Source organism: Sus scrofa, chromosome 18 (assembly GCF_054392235.1).
Source record: "Sus scrofa isolate SSC_HxYL_T2T_F1_AM1 chromosome 18, Sscrofa_HxYL_maternal_Yorkshire_Landrace_v2.0, whole genome shotgun sequence".
Classification (NCBI taxonomy): domain Eukaryota; kingdom Metazoa; phylum Chordata; class Mammalia; order Artiodactyla; family Suidae; genus Sus; species Sus scrofa.
Window position 1 is genome coordinate 17,126,988 of NC_139400.1, and position 16,764 is coordinate 17,143,751.

General features: G+C 42.1%; 2 protein-coding genes across 16 annotated transcripts in view; one reads left to right on the forward strand and one right to left on the reverse strand.

The window, feature by feature from the left end:
* The window catches only part of DENND11 (DENN domain containing 11), a 93,665-nt gene that overhangs the window by 9,261 nt on the left and 67,640 nt on the right, over window positions 1-16,764 (forward strand). The window lies entirely within an intron of this gene.
* The window catches only part of WEE2 (WEE2 oocyte meiosis inhibiting kinase), a 34,359-nt gene that overhangs the window by 6,209 nt on the left and 11,386 nt on the right, over window positions 1-16,764 (reverse strand). For 8 of the 13 annotated variants that reach the window (XM_085004649.1, XM_085004650.1, XM_085004647.1 and 5 more), the window contains 7 exon segments: window positions 12,304-12,497; window positions 10,247-10,298; window positions 7,680-7,852; window positions 5,850-5,971; window positions 1,417-1,563; window positions 662-769; window positions 465-550 (listed from right to left, as the gene is read on the reverse strand). In XM_085004649.1, the coding sequence (XP_084860775.1) occupies window positions 465-550; window positions 662-769; window positions 1,417-1,563; window positions 5,850-5,971; window positions 7,680-7,852; window positions 10,247-10,298; window positions 12,304-12,497 (882 nt within the window). 13 annotated transcript variants of the gene reach the window in all.

Genomic DNA, 16,764 nt, shown 5'->3' on the forward strand with positions numbered 1-16,764 from the left:
AGTTCCCATCATGGCTCAGTGGTTAACAAATCTGGCCAGGGTTCGATCCCTGGCCTCACTCAGTGGGTTAAGGATCCAGCATTGCCATGAGCTGTGGTGTAGGTCGCAGATGTGGCTCGGATCTGGCATTGCTGTGGCTGTGGTGTAGGCCGGTGGCTACAGCTCTGATTAAACCCCTAGCCTGGGAACCTCCACATGCTGTGGGTGTGGCCCTAGAAAAGACAGAAAGACAAAAAAACCCAAAACCCAGTACAAATATTGATTAATCCATGATTAAGCCAGCTTTCCCTGTGCTTTTTTGGAAAAGTTTTTCTCCTATCTTTGGTCTCGAGTCTGGATAGAAAAAGGATAGTGTAAATTTAAATTATAAATATATACTTTTCATTTCTTGCATTGTCAACCTTCATTTGAGAGTCAGGAGATTTGATGGATTATAAAATCGCTTCCACTTCGCTGAGCTATACCTCTTGCAGAATCTCCTTTGCCAGGAAGCGACTGTCTCCCTCTTCCACTTGGGGTTCACTGATTGATGTCACATGACCCAAGTCCCCTAAAGAAAGAAACCAAGTTCTTTAAAAGCATGTCTTTCTTAAAACTGGAATAAATGGAGTTATCGGCATACATTTTATGAGATAATAGTCTGGTTACAAGGCAGACTAACCAATTTTATACGTCACATTGGCAGAGAGGAACCAGTCAGCTTCATTTTCAGCCTCTTCCGGGACAACAGGAGAGTCACTCGGTATCTTATGACAGATGAAGATGTTACCTGGGAAGAGAATTGTTGCAAGTAACGATTCCTAAATTTTTTTGCTGCAGAGATTCTTTTCTGTAAGTGACAGTTCTGTCCCCCTCTTTTTCTGTGTGCATGTGACAAAACTACCAAGGTTTCTTTTCTCGCATGGAATCTCACACTACTTCTGGACCCCTGAGTGATTAGCACCTATTTACATGAAACTGAGACCACAAACATGCCCCATCACCTGAAGAGGCAGGTGGCCTCCCAACAAAGAAATAATCAAAAACACAAAATAGTCACAGCAGTTTCTCGTGTTTCACATAAATAAGCACCTCAACCATTCATTTCTGCTCACTTTGATTATGGCTGAGCGAGAAAGACCATAGTTGTAAAAAATATGCTGTCACTTGTCTATGCAGTAAATTAAATACTTAATTTTCATACTTGGGCTTCACACTCTGGGAACCTTTTCTCTCCCTGTCCCTTAGGCCCTGGGTCTAAATGGTTAAAGCTGTTGAACTGAAATTTGGGCAGTGGAGGGGAGAAGGGGAATTGATGAAAGGGATTCTTCCAGCAAAGAGCACCTTTGACACTTGATAGACACACAGGCACAGATTCTGACAACAATGGGAAAAGAACGAAATACAGCCAGAGGAGCCGAGGAGAGCCGTACTGACTGGGTTTGATGTCCATATGCACCATGCCATAGTTGTGGATGTACTTAAGCCCCAGGGAAATCTGTAGAAGGATGTCCTTGAGTTTCGGCTCTTGGAAATGATTGCCAGACTTTGCATTTTCAGATATAGCAGCCTGCAAGCTCCCACCTAGGAAAGAACAACAGAGCGGAGCCCCACAGAATGAGAGGAAAGGTCTGAATCTTATAAATGAAAGCATAGTAAACAGTCAGCAAATTCCTCATAAATAAAACTGGGCCCAACAAGCCTCAATTAGTTCAATGTCAGTGTGTCAGTGTGAAACATAATATCTGCCCTCTGTGTGTGCCACAGACATACTGGAAAGAAGAAGTAAGGGCCTTTAAAGAGGAAGAGAAAATGCTATATCCTAGGTAGTCAGCACTGGCCCTATTGCCTTGACTATGCCCCCAACTGAAGTTTTACCTAGTCGTTAACCAGAGGGCCAATCAGCCCTAGTCGTAGAGCTACTGTGATGTTGATGAATCATTCCATGTTAGTGTCAAGCTAGTAATTACAGGCCATTAGCAATTTTTATGTCATCGATTCCAAGTTTAATTCCATTAAAATATTTATCATGAAATAACATGATTATTGACCCAAGGAAAATACAAAACCTCAGTAAACACCTAAACCCTATTTGAGTCACAGTATTTGTACATTGACTATTTATCATTGTTAGCAATAAAATAATAATAGTAACAGTAAGGCCTGAGTGCATCTGACTACCTGATCTTAAGTGCCCCATCCTCAGGTGTTAGAATGCCTCTGCGCCCTTTGTTTCATTAATTAGCGTTTGTTGGCAGCCTCTTGCGTCACATGAGGAGTCCGGGGGTCTCCCTGTCAGTTGTAAAGCCCATAGCTCCACCCTCAGGTATGTATCAGAACAGTAGGATCTGAGACGGTAACTGTACTTTTAAGGAAATGTATACCTAAAAGTGTGCAGTGTAGGGAGTTCCTGTGGTGGCACAGCAGAAACGAACCCCACTAGTGTCCGTGAGGACGCAGGTTGGATCGCTGGCCTCGCTCGGTGGGTTGGACATTCGGCATTACCATGAGCTGTGGTGTAGGTGGCAGATGAGTCTTGGAGGTGGCGTGTTGTGGCTGTGACTGATTTGACCCCTAGGCGGAGTACTTCCATGTGCCGCAAGTGCGGCCCTAAAAAGAAAAAAGAAAAGGAAAAACAGTATGCAATGTACGGGTTGAGCTGCCCTTTTAAATTCAGTTCATAAAGGAGAATTCAGCCCCTTTCAGAAACACAAAAAGGGCTAAATAAAGTAAAGGGTTGTTGTGGCGGTTGTTGGCTTTTATTTTTCTCCTGGGAATCTTCTTAGGGAAGAATTACGTATGTAGATGACATTAGCTAGAAAGGAAGCGTAAGTAAAGAGTGCATTGCACTTATGAAAAAAGAAGTCCTGGTTGTTACAGAGTCAGGCTACTACTGGAAAACCTTCCCATTTCTGAGGCTGACCCAGAGGTGACTTGTTGGGGACCGTCTAGGGTGGCAGAGGAGCAGGCACCATAGCTCTGCCCTTCAAGTATGTATCAGGACAGTCATATTTGCTCAGAGGGGGAACCAGGTGACTTCAAGTCTCTAATAGTTACAAGCTAAGGTGTCTAAACATCCTAATTTATAATCGAAGTTAAAACTGCAAGTGTACATGTCCCAGCCTCACTGCTCTGAGAGGCTGGGGGTAGAGGGTGAGGCTGGTGTGGGGAAACAGCTCGAGGATGAAGAGATGAGGGAGAGGGTGCAGGCAGACGCAAGGAGCCCCGGCTCCTCTGCTACCTTACTTTGGGCCTGTTATCCTCTATTTGGGGCCACTGGGCAGAGTGTCCCCATGGGTTATTCATTAACTACAAACAAGGCATAAGAGCATGGTTTATTTTCCATGAGCCGTTCACAGAGAATCCCCCTAATCTGTCCCGTCTGATCCAAACTCTGCCCAGTCTTGAAGACCCACTACAGCCTTCCCACACTTTACCTGCTGATCGGCTCTGCTCCCATAGGGGTCACCCAAGTCCAGTTAGTCTCCTTGCCATCCGCTAGACCAGACCCAGACCCAGTACCATGCTTGTAGCCTGCATGCTATTCCCCTTACTGGAGGTCTTCCCTCAGCCTCCCTAAACTCTGTGAATCCTTCTGCCAGGTCTCCTTCAGGTCTTACCTCCTTTATGAGATTTTTTTCTCAGGCCATGCTAATAACAAGTATTACCAGGTTCTTACCATGCATTGGGACTTGACTTCCTGCTAGCAATTGACATAGGTTATTGCTAATAACCTTATTGCTGATTCCCAAAACTACTCCCTTAGTATTACTGTCTTTTTACTCCGTGAGAATAAGTGACATCCCACTGATCCTATAACTAGTAGGTGGCAGAGCTGAGTTTTGAACCCACGTCTGCCTGCCTAACACCCAGGCTCATCCCACCATGCTGGGCTGCCTCTTGCTCACACTCAAAGCTCTGAACACCTTTTATCCATGGTTGTGCCATCCGGCTTTGCAACAGCTGGTCTCTTGTGTGTTCACTGTAAGAGAGCAAATGGAATAAAGCTCCTTGAAGATAATGACCGACCTACCTTATCTCGCTCTGTGCCATTTCTCACCCTAGAGCTTAACACAGCCCATACAAGGTATTCCAACACTGAAAAGAGTTCGATGATTTGTAATAGAACAGTCACTTCATCTTATCCTTTTTGAAAATTTGAAACTTTCCCATGGCCCCAATTAAAATTTACATTGCCTGCAGGTTTAAAGTTAGTTTTTTTTTGTTTTTGTTTTTTGGCTTGTTTGGTTCTTAATTTGATACTACCTTTGTTAGTAGCTAAATATCATGATAATAAAAATCAATCTTTGTAGAGAGAGGGAAGAAAAAAGAATAGGGAATCTCAATTTATGATGAGAGGAAATTAAGAAGAGGGTAAGATTAAAAAGTCTCAACCTCTCAATCACAAGTATGAGGAAAGGGTCCATTTTTTTAATCCCAAAGAAACTTTTAGAAAAAGAGGTTTGGAGTGAGCTTATTAAAGGAAAAACTTCATCAAGTTCACAGGTAAGGCTATGAGAAAAGCAGGCTACAAAGAAACAATAAAGGACATGCCAAATCATTATATTCTAGGGTATGTGTACCATTGTCTGTGTTTCTAGCATTTTGTAATGTTGTTTACATACCTACTTGTTTAACGAGTAATGTACACAATGATGGAACTTCCTCACTGATCACTGTCCCCAAAAGCCAGGCTGGACATTCCTACTCAGGGCTACCCGGTGATTTCTAAACTTACCTGAGGACCAACTCAGCATTAAAGAAACTCAGGGTGGGGTATGTATGTCAGGTGGGATGCCATTAGCCAATATGACTGTGACTAAAACATGGACTGCAAAATACAGACACATCCTAAAATGATGGAAAGCCTCCATTCCATTTTGTAGCACTTCCCTACCGCCGAACCTTTTGACGAAAAACATTTCCAACAACAATACATAACGACTGTTAAGTCACCCTCTAGATTAGAAATATTAGTCATGGATTAGAAATACGTTAATCCAAGGGAACACTCATTATGATTTAAATAGCCCAGAGTTACACTGGTTACCATATATGTACAGTCCTGAAGGACCCAGGTTCGTGTATCTGAGGTCGCTACGTTTCCGTTTCAGCACCCCACCCTGTGCCCTTACTCTGATGGGAACACTAGAAGCTCAAAAGTAAGAAAAAGAAGCATTAACAATCCCTAAACTCAGGAATCCAGTGGAAAGTTAATCAAAAGTTGGCTGCATAAGCTTACCACCCCTCCCCCAATGGTAGGGACTGTGGCTGACTTACACCTTTCAGAATACCTAGTAAATGGTACAAGGATGATGTACCACTCAAACCACTAGGGTAAAAGTTTCCTCAGTATTATCAAGTGTGAAGGATCGGATAGCTTCCATGTACCAGCTGCATCTCAGCTTTATTTATTTATTTATTTATTATTGCTTTTTAGGGCCACACTGGTGGCATATGGAGGTTCCAGGCTAGGGGATCTAATCAGAGCTACAGCTGTGGCCTATGCCATAGCCACAGCCATGCCAGATCCAAGCCACGTCTGTGAGCCACACACCACAGCTCACAGAAACACTGGATCCTCAACCCACTGATCAAGGCCAGGGATCGAACCCACTACCTCATGGTTCCTAGTCAGATTCGTTTCCACTGGACCACGACAGGACCTCCATGCACCTCAGCTTTGAAAGAAATAGAGAATCGAATACACCTGAAACTCCTTTTTGGCTCAGCTCATTTTCCCCAGCTCTCTGCCTCCAAGCAAAACAGTAGTACAGACTTAGGTGTGGCTCTGCTCTACCTGCCTTTAAGTACAAGGAGGAGGCAAGGATTTTTTTCCAGACTTAGAAGATACTAGCCCACATACTCACCGTTGCAGTATTCATTCTGAATCATCATGTGGTCATCTTCCGCCCACGAAGAGTAGTAGCGGACCACATGGGGGTGGTGCCCAAGCACCGAGTGAGCATAAACTTCATGCATAGCCAGGTTCCTGAGAGACGGAAAAGTGTCGAGAAGAGGAAGTCAAGGTGATGTAGATGTGTCTTCACAAGACAAGATACGAGACATTGTTAATAATGGAAGAACATTGGAGTGCTTGGTTTGCTTACTGTTTTATCTCATTTAATCTTTTTTAAAAGATTTTTGTTTTTTCTATTATAGTTGATTTACAGTGTTCTGTCAATTTGTGCTGTACAGCAAAGTGACCCAGTCTCTCTCTCACTCACACACGTTTCTCACACTATCCTCCATCATGTTCCATCACAAGTGACTAGATATAGTTCCCTGTGCTACACAGCAGAATCTCATTGCCTATCCACTACAAATGCAGTAGTTTGTATCTACTAACCCCAAACTCCGAGTCCTTCCCACTTCCTCCCCCTTGGCAACCACAAATCTGCCTCCAAGTCCATGAGTTTCTTTTCTATAGAAAGGTTCATTTGTGCCATTGATTAGATTCCAGATATAAGTGATATCATATGGTATTTAGACATAGAAACAACCCAAATATCCATCAACAGATGAATGGATTAAGATGTGGTATATATACACAATGGAATACTACTCAGCCATAAAAAGGAACAAAATAATGCTATTTGCAGCAAGATGGATGGAACTGGAGACTCTCATACTAACTGAAGTCAAAAAGAGAAAGACAAATACCATATGATATTTCATTTAACCTTTATAACTCCTTGGTATGATATGGTGGCAAGGATGAAAGCCTTAGAAAATTAAGTGACTGGTCCAAAGTCAAGCTGGTGATAGAAGATTTAAGACCAGAACCTTGGTTGTCCTGGACCAAAGTTCACAGTGTCCTCATTGAACATGGCATATGTAGGGGAGTCTTAAGTGGTTACTACCTCAGCAGCAGACCAGCTTTGGTTCTTATATTCATTGTATCACAATCTAAAAACCTTGATGGTTTTAATGAGAAGTGGACTTGATTGTGGATATTGTGAAGGGCCCTCTACCTTCCTTATGAAGGCTAGATAGTAGAGTCAATATTTAACTCAGCCAGTGTGATACAGTCACAGGCATAGACAAAAGAGATGCATTATGGAATAAGAAATCCAATGCAAAAAAACAAAATGTAGTGCTTGATCAATTTCAATATAAAAATGAAGAATTCCAAAGTCACATTTCAGATTCAGTATTTTAGTCTTATATACCCAGATTCTTACAGAAGTGTTGGCTGAAAGTATTTGTTTTCCTTGCAAAAAGAGCTTTTGAACATTTAGTTCTGAGAATGAGATTTTAAATTACTGTTAATCTTTCCTTGCTTGATGTCTTTGAAACTAGATTATTAAAGTCATTATTACTACAAAGTAGAGGTAAACAATGAGTTAACAGTAACTCCCTAATTGGCCATACTTCTGATGAACTAAACAAGCACCAGAAGATCATTTCATAAATCTATTCATTAAAAAAAATGCAACAAGACCAATAGTGAAAGTCATAAGAACTACAAAAACAGAAACATGACATAATTCCAAATGCTCATGGTACATTTCAGGAAATAATTGATCTCTGATCTGGAAAATTCTAAAAGGTTATGAATGTGAGACAACATACAATGGAGGCAGTAATTTAAAAAAAAAAAGTACCAAGTAGTATGTTTTTAATTACATCAGTGCTATTACTCAAAATACTTTGACAAATTCGAGTTTATACTTCTAGTATATTTTAAAGGTACTCACTCATCTGACAATCCTGACACAGGTTTTGTGGAGCGTTTTATCGCATAAACACATCCATCCAGCCTCTTAATGCACTTGTAGACTGTCCCAAATTCCCCAACCCCGATTTTTTCTACCTCCAAGAATTCTTTTTCATAGCGACAAGCCATGTTGGTTTCTCGTAGAACACATCTCTGAAATATTGTAGTAAAAAGTTAGAATAATTCTTTATAATATATGGTGAACAACAAACTTAAGGCATATCATAGTCCTACATTTCTGTAAGTTTTCAAAAAGGCTTTTGAGGCAAGTCCATCGGATTCTGTCTGTGCCAGTATTCATGGTACCCAACTGCTGAGCACCTTCTCCGTGCCCTTTGTAACCTTCCATGAACTCTGTAGACATTTCCCTTTTCTATTTCATTACATCTTTTTCTATATTATCCCCCCTGTCTGGCTGTACTCTGCTTCCCTCTGTGTTCCTGGAGGGGACACCTCACTCACAGCCGGAGAGCTGTTCTCAGCCAAGGGAGTAGGTGGGCTCTTGGAGAAGAATGTTAGAAAACAAACAGAACACCTCTCTTTGACTTGTGTCTACTTGTCTCACATTCTGGCTGCTAATAGTTTCATCTCAGATTAAATAAACATACGGTGTTCAGTTTGCTTCCCAAAAAAACCTTAGTCTGGATAATAAAATTGTCACATTGAGGATTTCAGAATGAGTGCTCAGGTAAAGCAACCACTCCCCCTACTGGCCAACCAGAAACATCGCTCATTGTTCTGCTGATAAATAACCAGCAAATCATTCCACTCCTAAGTCCGTTTTCTCATTTGTAGGATGAGCATCATACCAACTGTGCCTCAGGGTCCTTTCAAATACTACATGAGAATCGTATACATTACATATATATGTAATATATAATAATATATATGTGTACAATTATATAATAATACATATATTAAGTTCTCAGTAAACAGTAGTTATGATAACAAAAATCTCCATGGATTTATCTGGCTCTTAATCCAAGCTGATTTGTCTCCATGAGATCATCGTTTCCCCATTAGTAAGAATTTTTTCAACCTAACTTTTGTGTTTTAAAAAACCTCTACTCGTTCTAGCTTTTCATTTTCCACATCCAATTCCAGTCAGCCTCATCAACAAGATCTATAACTTTTCTTGCAATGGAGTTCCCATTCTGGCTCAGCGGAAACAAACTCAACTGATATCCATGAGGACACAGGTTCAGTCCTTGGACTTGCTCAGTGGGTTAAGGATCCAGCGTGGCTGTGAGCTGTGGTGTAGGTCGCAGACGTGGCTCAGATCTGGTGTTGCTGTGGCTGTGGTACAGGCCAGCAGCTATTGCTCTGATTTGAACCCCTAGCCTGGGAACGTCCATATGCCACACTTGTGGCCCTAAAAAACAAAAAAAAAATTATATATATAAATAAAAATTTATGTATATATAAATAAAATTTATATAAAATTATATAAAAATATATCTATATGTATATACATTTATATAAATAAAAATATATATTTATATATAAGTAAAATTTATATATAAATAAAATTTATATATAAATGTATAATTATATAAAATAATTATATAAATTATAAATATATAAATTAAAACATACATTTATATATAAGTAAAAGTTTATATATATATATAAATTTTCCTTGCCCTTAGCCAGTCTCAAACTCTGTTTCCTCCATGTCTGGATTTTCTAGAGCTACCAGCCCTCTCTCCATCTCCTCTAAGAATAAGATTACCTTTGCAAAATGATGCTATAGAATCAGACAAACCTCATCATTCCCCATTGAGGAATCTATACTTCTGATCAGAGGCCTAAAGGCTCTGGTAGTTCTCTTACCATCTCACCTGTTATCTTACCAGCCACATCACCCCACCTCCCACATGTACCCTGAACATTATAATACCTGAAAACATGCCTATATTCAAATATCTTAATGCCAATGTAATAGTCCACTGACCTCACATTATAATCTCCTTGTCATTCTTCTATTACTGGACATTTAGTCATTTAGTACTCCCCCTCTTTTTTTTTTGCAATTATAGTTAGTGCTGCAGCAAACATCTCTGGTGATAATATTTGCGACATTTCCTTAGATTATCAAATGAAGGATACTAGATCAAAGATTGTGAACATTCTAAAACATAATAAATACACGTTGAAGAGCTAAAATTTTACATATAAACCCCCGGCTTTGTGTCACTTTTCTCTATTTCTTTTTCATTTTGGGACCTTAAATATCTTGATTTTCCCTTCACATCTGTACTTTTGGGAGTACAGAATTCTCCCGAGATGAAGGGCAGAAGCGGTAGCCTTTAATGTAAGAATATTCCAATGTCATGATTCAGCAATATAAGTATTAGACACTGTCTGGTCAAGTAACAACCAGCTAAGAATAGAGACCCTGATGAGGGTCCAGATAAATTCAGCTGCAGACGTATTTATTACGAGTGTGTAGAAGGTTGGGGAGGAGGGAAGGGAGAGAAGGAGGAGAAGGAGGCATGAGGATGAAACAGCCATGTTATGACAGCTGGACTAAAGAGCTGTGCTCACCTTGGCCGGCAGCCCTTTTTCTACTTTGCCTTCTTCCGGACCAGCTTCCTCCCTTGAAAAGAAAAAGTGGTATCGATGAATGAGTAGCACTTACTGAGCCTGGTCTGATGCTAAGTTGGGGGACTTGTAAGTAAGACGATTACCTCCCTTTTCAATCTGTATTTACGGACAGGGCTAAACACAAGTTTTCAATACAAGATCCTAGGACAGGACAAAACAAGATATCACAGGATACCATAGACAGCCCCCAATTAATTATTTCCTGCATAAAAGTCTTTCCCAGAAAAAAGAAGCTATGTAAGTAAAGATGCCAAAAATGAGTAGGAACCAGCCAAGGCAAAGAATGTGGGTTTTAGGCACAGAGAACAAGATATGTTGAGATGTAGAGGCAGGTGAGTACCCATGGAACATACTTGAAGCTATTAGGACTCTTCACCAGCATCTTTACAACACTCCCCACCAATCCCTGCCTCCCCCAGAATCTGGCCTGTCTGAAGTTCAAAGGCCAACTGCAAGTATAGCAGAGCATGCTCCATCCTTGGCTAAGAGGTTTTCAGGGACTTTTCATTAAGCCCAAGGCTCTGACAGCCATCCTCTTTGGCAGAAACAGATGCATTTTGGATCTTTAAGCAAGATTTTAGTCTCTAGATCAGGCACCTAGATTTTCTTCTGGAGAAGTATAGGCAGAAATGCAAGTGGAGGGGAATTCCTGTTGTACGTCAGCAGTAATGAACCTGACTGGTATCCAGGAGGATGGGGGTTCAATCCCTGGACTCCCTCAGTGGGTTAAGGATCCTGTGTGAGCAGTGGTGGGGGTTGCAGACTCGGTTTGGATCCCTCATTGCTGTGGCTGTGGCATAGACCAGGCTGGCAGCTGCAGCCCCGATTGGACCCCTAGCCTGGGAACTTCATATGCTGCAGGTATGGCCCTAAAATAAAAATTAAAAAAAAATGCAAGTGGAGGATGTCATACTTGTACAAATATATTGATGAGGGACTTGTGACTTCAATTTAATACTACATTCTCATACGTTACAAAATAACCACACACAAAGGAAGAAAAAGATACCCTCTCAGAATCATTAAGTGATTTTACTAAAGTGTCATCACTTTCAGGGCCAGGAAATCAAATCAGCAGTCTCTTGCTGCTAGCTTCAGCGGGAGGTGAGGCCACTCATTCGAATGGTTTCCAAAGAATCCTAAAGAGCTAAAATCAGTGGAATACTCAGCATCAACAGTGAAGCAGTGTTCTTGTGCTGCTGTCGTTCACTTAAGATCTGGGAAATAGTGTAGAGAAAACCTATTCTGCCCACAAGGCTAACACGTAGTCATCGATTCCAAAAGAACACAACACTTTAAGTGCTCTGCAAGCTTTTAGATTGTTAGCTGTGCATTTATTTTGCCAAGTACCTATGAGCCTAAATGACCACCTTGTTTCAAGTTTCTTCCATACTATTAAAAAAAAAAAAAAAAAAAAAAGGCAGCGTTAAAGCTACAGTAAAGAAAAATCTCTGAGTAATCTACAAACTCCTTGTTTAGGTGATTTCTGCCATCCAGTGGCCTTTGTGGAATAGCTCCGTTGGCATTCTGTTTATTAGCACCTCCAAAGGCAACACTGTTTGTCTTCGGCCAACCTTCCATCACCTGCAGAGAAGTTCAAATCCTTGCTCTGTAGCTCTTAGCACCATACAACTAGCCTCAAAACAGCAGCACACGCCCTGAAATGTGAACCCTACTTTTCCCTGCTGCTACTAGCCTCATGGAAACGGGAGCGAGCAGTTACCTTGAATTCACTTCCATAGCCTATTTCACTTCCTCGTGGAAGTCAGATGTATTGCTTACTCTGCCCTGTTCTTTTGTAGGACAGGCATTTTACTGTACACTTCAGAATGAACATATGTGGGCATCTCTGTGACCAAGCAGGTTAAGGGCAACGCGGAAGGAGGGACTGTGTAAACAGCATGTCAGTTCATGCACAGAGCCCTCTTTCCTAATCTTCCACACTCTTCTGCACTCGACCATCACTTCTCAAAAGTCATGGGCAGCAGGGCACTTACAGATCGCGTCGAGTTTTCCTCTTGCCATTGGATTTAAGGAACTGTCTTCTGTAGGACTCTGGGGTGAAGGGATTAATATTGACCAGAGCCAGAGAGGTCATCTCATCGGTGAGGGGACCAGGCGTGAGTCTCAGGTGCTTAGATCCTCGGGAAGGGAGCTTCCCTGTTGAAATCACTGACTGGCTCGAATGGCCCTGGATGAGGAGAACAAAAGGTAAGTCAGGATAAGGTTAGTTTGTATTTTTTTTAAAGCCTCTGTATTAGTTAGCTAGTTAATACTTGAGCCAAAGAATGTTATTGCTGAAAGGGGCCTTAGAGGTTTTATGATTCTGTTCACATGAGTTGCACCGTAACTGGTCCGCTTATGAAAAACTACAGTCCCAGTCTACCCTCAGATGGTTTTTTTGTTTTGGTTTGTTTTTTGTCTTTTTTTCTTTTTAGGGCCACACCCGCAGCATATGGAGGTTCCCAGGCTAAGGGTTTAATCAGAGCTGTTGCCACCAGCCTATGCCACAGCCACAGCAGATCCAAGCTGTGTCTGCGACCTAAACCACAGCTCACGGCAACGCTGGATCCTCCACACACTGAGCGAGGCCAGGGATCGAACCCGCAACCTCATGGTTCCTAGTCGGATTCATTTCCACTGCGCCATGATGGGAACTCCTACCTCTACATGTTTTGATGTTCAGGAATCAACACAGGAATCTGTACTTTTGTTAAGCTCCACCCCCTTCCCCTGGGCCATTCTGATAGCCAGCTACGAAACCACCCACTATGAAACCACCAATCCTTTTAAAGACAACGCTTAAGGTTAGACAATGGAAAATGACTCTAGAAGTCCTGGTCCTATGTTCTCAGACTTTAATTTTCCCGCCATTATTCATCCAGCACTTGGTGCTGACCAAGTAGCAGATGCCGGATTCGATGCTGAAGGACGCCAAAGTGAATTCCAGCTTCAAAGAATATGTAGTCACTATTTCTTCCATGCTTCAAAATACACACTTTGTACAAGAAGATTTCATAAACTGTCTACACATGGAAGAAGTTTCCAATTCCATTGAAAATGTAGCCCCAGGTGAGAAGAGCTCCATGAAGTGGGGTAAAGAGAATGAAAAGAAGTACCTTAAGCCCTCAAGTGGCAAGGCTTTGCAGTGGCTAAAACTAGCGTACCAGTAGGAAAATGTGCAGGACTTACCACTCCAAGTGGGGTATAGTAAGAGAACATAGGCCTAAAGCCGAAGCAGCACTAAATCACACAACTCAGGGGAGAAATCAAAGAATTCTGATGAGACAGCAGAATGCCATTATGACCTAAGGGGCAGGGGCCAGCGGAATAGCTGCGTTAGGGATCTAGTGTACAATAGTGGACCTGGGGTCATGAAATAACCTCATAATAGGGTCACTGTACTGGGAGGCTCTTTCTAAAAGAACTCTGTTTTGTTAGTGTCTGCCCATGACTTTTTTTTTTTTTTCTCTTTTTGGCCACACCCAAGGCATGTGGAAGTTCCCTGGCTGGGGAATCAAACCCACACCACAGCAGCAACCCAAGCCACAGCAGTAACAATCCTGGATCCTTAACCTGCTGTGCCACCAAGGGACTCCCTCTGCCCATGACTTTTAAGTGTGGAAGCAGAAGCTGGATTACTGCAGGATTTACTACATAAAAATGTAGTTAAAGAATGTGAGGCTACAAAGAATAAATACTGAACTTATTCTAAATACCCACTGCATGATTGAGAGAAGCAGAAATGAAGGAAGCTATACAATTCCCATAGCAACCTAACACTTTTTTTAAATGAAGAAAATTATGTCATTGGCACAGGCAAGAGTTTTGCATATGTCTTATTGTTCGTAGGGCGAACAACCCTGGGGCTATCATCAGACAAAGCCATCAACTGACAAACTCAGTTTTCCTGTTAGTTGATTATAAGGGTTGAGAATTGGTTCAGAGGAAGTAAAACTGTACTGTATAATATTTCACAGTTGTCAATATGATTCAGGAAATGAATTTAGAATCCTAGTAAATCATTTTATTTTGTCTTTTTTTTTTTTTTTTTTTTTTTTTTTTAGGGCCATACCCACAGCATATGGAGGTTCCCAGGCTAGGGGTCGAATTGGAGCAACACAGAATCTGAGCTGCGTCCGCAGCCTACACCACAGCTCACAGAAACACTGGATCCTTAACCCAGTGATCGAGGCCAGGGATCGAACCTGCATCCTCATAGATGCTAGTCAAATTTGTTTCCACTGAGCCACGATGCAAACTCCTAGTAAATCATTTTCTGAAACAGTTTCTTGTGATGCTGATTATCACATGGAAAGTAAAATACACCTATCACATATCAAAGTGGATCATCCATACCTAGACCACTGCAGATAGCTTCAGTTGCTGCAGTTCAAGGACAATACAAGGGGCCTAGAAAATTTTTGGATAAAAGGAAGGACAAGTATTCATAGGGCAGACAGTGTCAGAGTTCCTAGTCTGGAAATAAGAATAAGATTCTGGAAATAAGTGATAAGATTTTAAAATATAGGGAAAGATTAATTAATATGGACTTTATTTGCTGGAATGATAGAATTATGAGTAATCCTTTTGAAATCTAAAAGAACATCATTTGCAACTAGATTTATGAAAGGGAGTTCTGCCTGGAAGTAAAGGCTATTGAAAATTTCTGGAAAGATGACCAGGTTGACCATTTAAGTGTGTTCCAGAGAGTATAGCTAATTCTGTAAGTAACAGCTCTATTACAGATGATTAAAATTAAGAACAGAAACTTGGGAAAATAGCTCCCTGACTTCCGAACATGGTGAAAGGAGGAAGCAGCAACCTCCCACTAAGACACAGCGTCATAGGGTCTGGGAAAGGTTTTAAAAACCCAGTTGGTACTAATGCTTGAGTCCCTGCTGCAACGTTCCTACCAATTGCTCAATCAGTGTATTCAGCATTGATTGGTTCAATGCATTCAGCCACAAGGACCTTCCTACCTGCGAAGGAAGTTCTTCCATCTCTAGATCATTCTTCTAGGATGTCCTTATGGTGACCTGAAGTCATTTCGCATGATTTCTCATCCCGTCCCATGGGCAAGGCTGAGCTAAGCCAGTCCTCCTTTCCTCTGCATCCCGGGTGTTAGCCTAACATCACAGATTCTCATGTCCCTGGCCCCTCTCCTCTGACCCTGACCCAAACTATGTCCTTCATCAAGTGTGTTTCTTCCTAGTTGCGTTTCCAGTTTCCCGCCCAAGCTCTGCCCTCAGATCTTGAAACTTCAAGGATTCCTAACCTGGACCACTTCCCTCCTTACTCTGGCACACAGGCTACTTGAACTTAAGACACATCAACTTCAACCACTTCTCAAGCACTGATGATATCCAAATGCCCATCTCCAGCATCGCTGAACCATGTATCCAAGGATTTATACCACATCTCTTTCTACAAACCTGTGCCTCCCGCAGTGGCAGCTACCTGGATTCAAGATACTATTTCTTCAAACAATCAGGAAGCCCCACCCTAGATCCCTCCTTTTCCTTCAACCCTTCCATCCAGTCAGTTACAGGTCCTGAACCTCTCTCACCTTATCACTGTCCACCACTGTTCTAGTTCAGGCCCCTCTCTTGTCAACAGATCTATTGTGAATACTGCCCTGCCCCCGTGGTCTCTCCCACTCCATTCCACCCTTCATGTAAAGGTCCCGATTTTTGAAAAATGCCCCTGATCAAAACCATTTAATGGGGGACTTCCCATTGTGGCTCAGTGGAAACAAATCTGACTAGGATCCATGATGATGTGGGTTCGATCCCTGGCCTCGCTCAGTGGGTAAAGGATCTAGTGTTGCCATGAACCGCGGTGTAGGTTGCAGATGTGGCTCGGATCCTGTGTTACTGTGGCTATGGTGTAGGCCGGCAGCTGGCTGTAGCTCTGATTGGACCCCTAGCCCGGAACTTCCACATGCTAAGGGTGCAGCCCTAAAAAAAACACCTACAGGATACAGTCTTGCCCCTGCCCACCTTCTCTGGCCCCAGGACCTGCACTCTCAACACAGACTCCTGCTGCTCTGAATAACACACACAGTTTTCCAGGTGTTGCGTGACCCTTCCCCTCCATAACCTGATAGATGCTTTTCCCTTGGCTCTGAGTTCTTGTGCCCTTCTTTTCCCAGCAAACTCCCACTTATCCTGTAAAACTACTCTCCAGCGTTACCTTCTTTGCAGAGGTTTCCCGGATAGCTTGACACTTAATTCCCCATTACTTCTCATCATGCTCTACCGCTGCTCTTGCATACCTGGCCTGGCCTTTATTTACTGTTGCTGTTTGTCTTTACTTATTGTGTTGGCACTTTGGGAGGCAGTAAATGGTTTGCCAGCAGAAGGTCTGCTAGCATATCACAGTGTTCCGTTTTCAATGAGTGGATGAAATATATATATGCTGTGTCATATTTCGTTGCCTGTATGCCCTCACCCAGA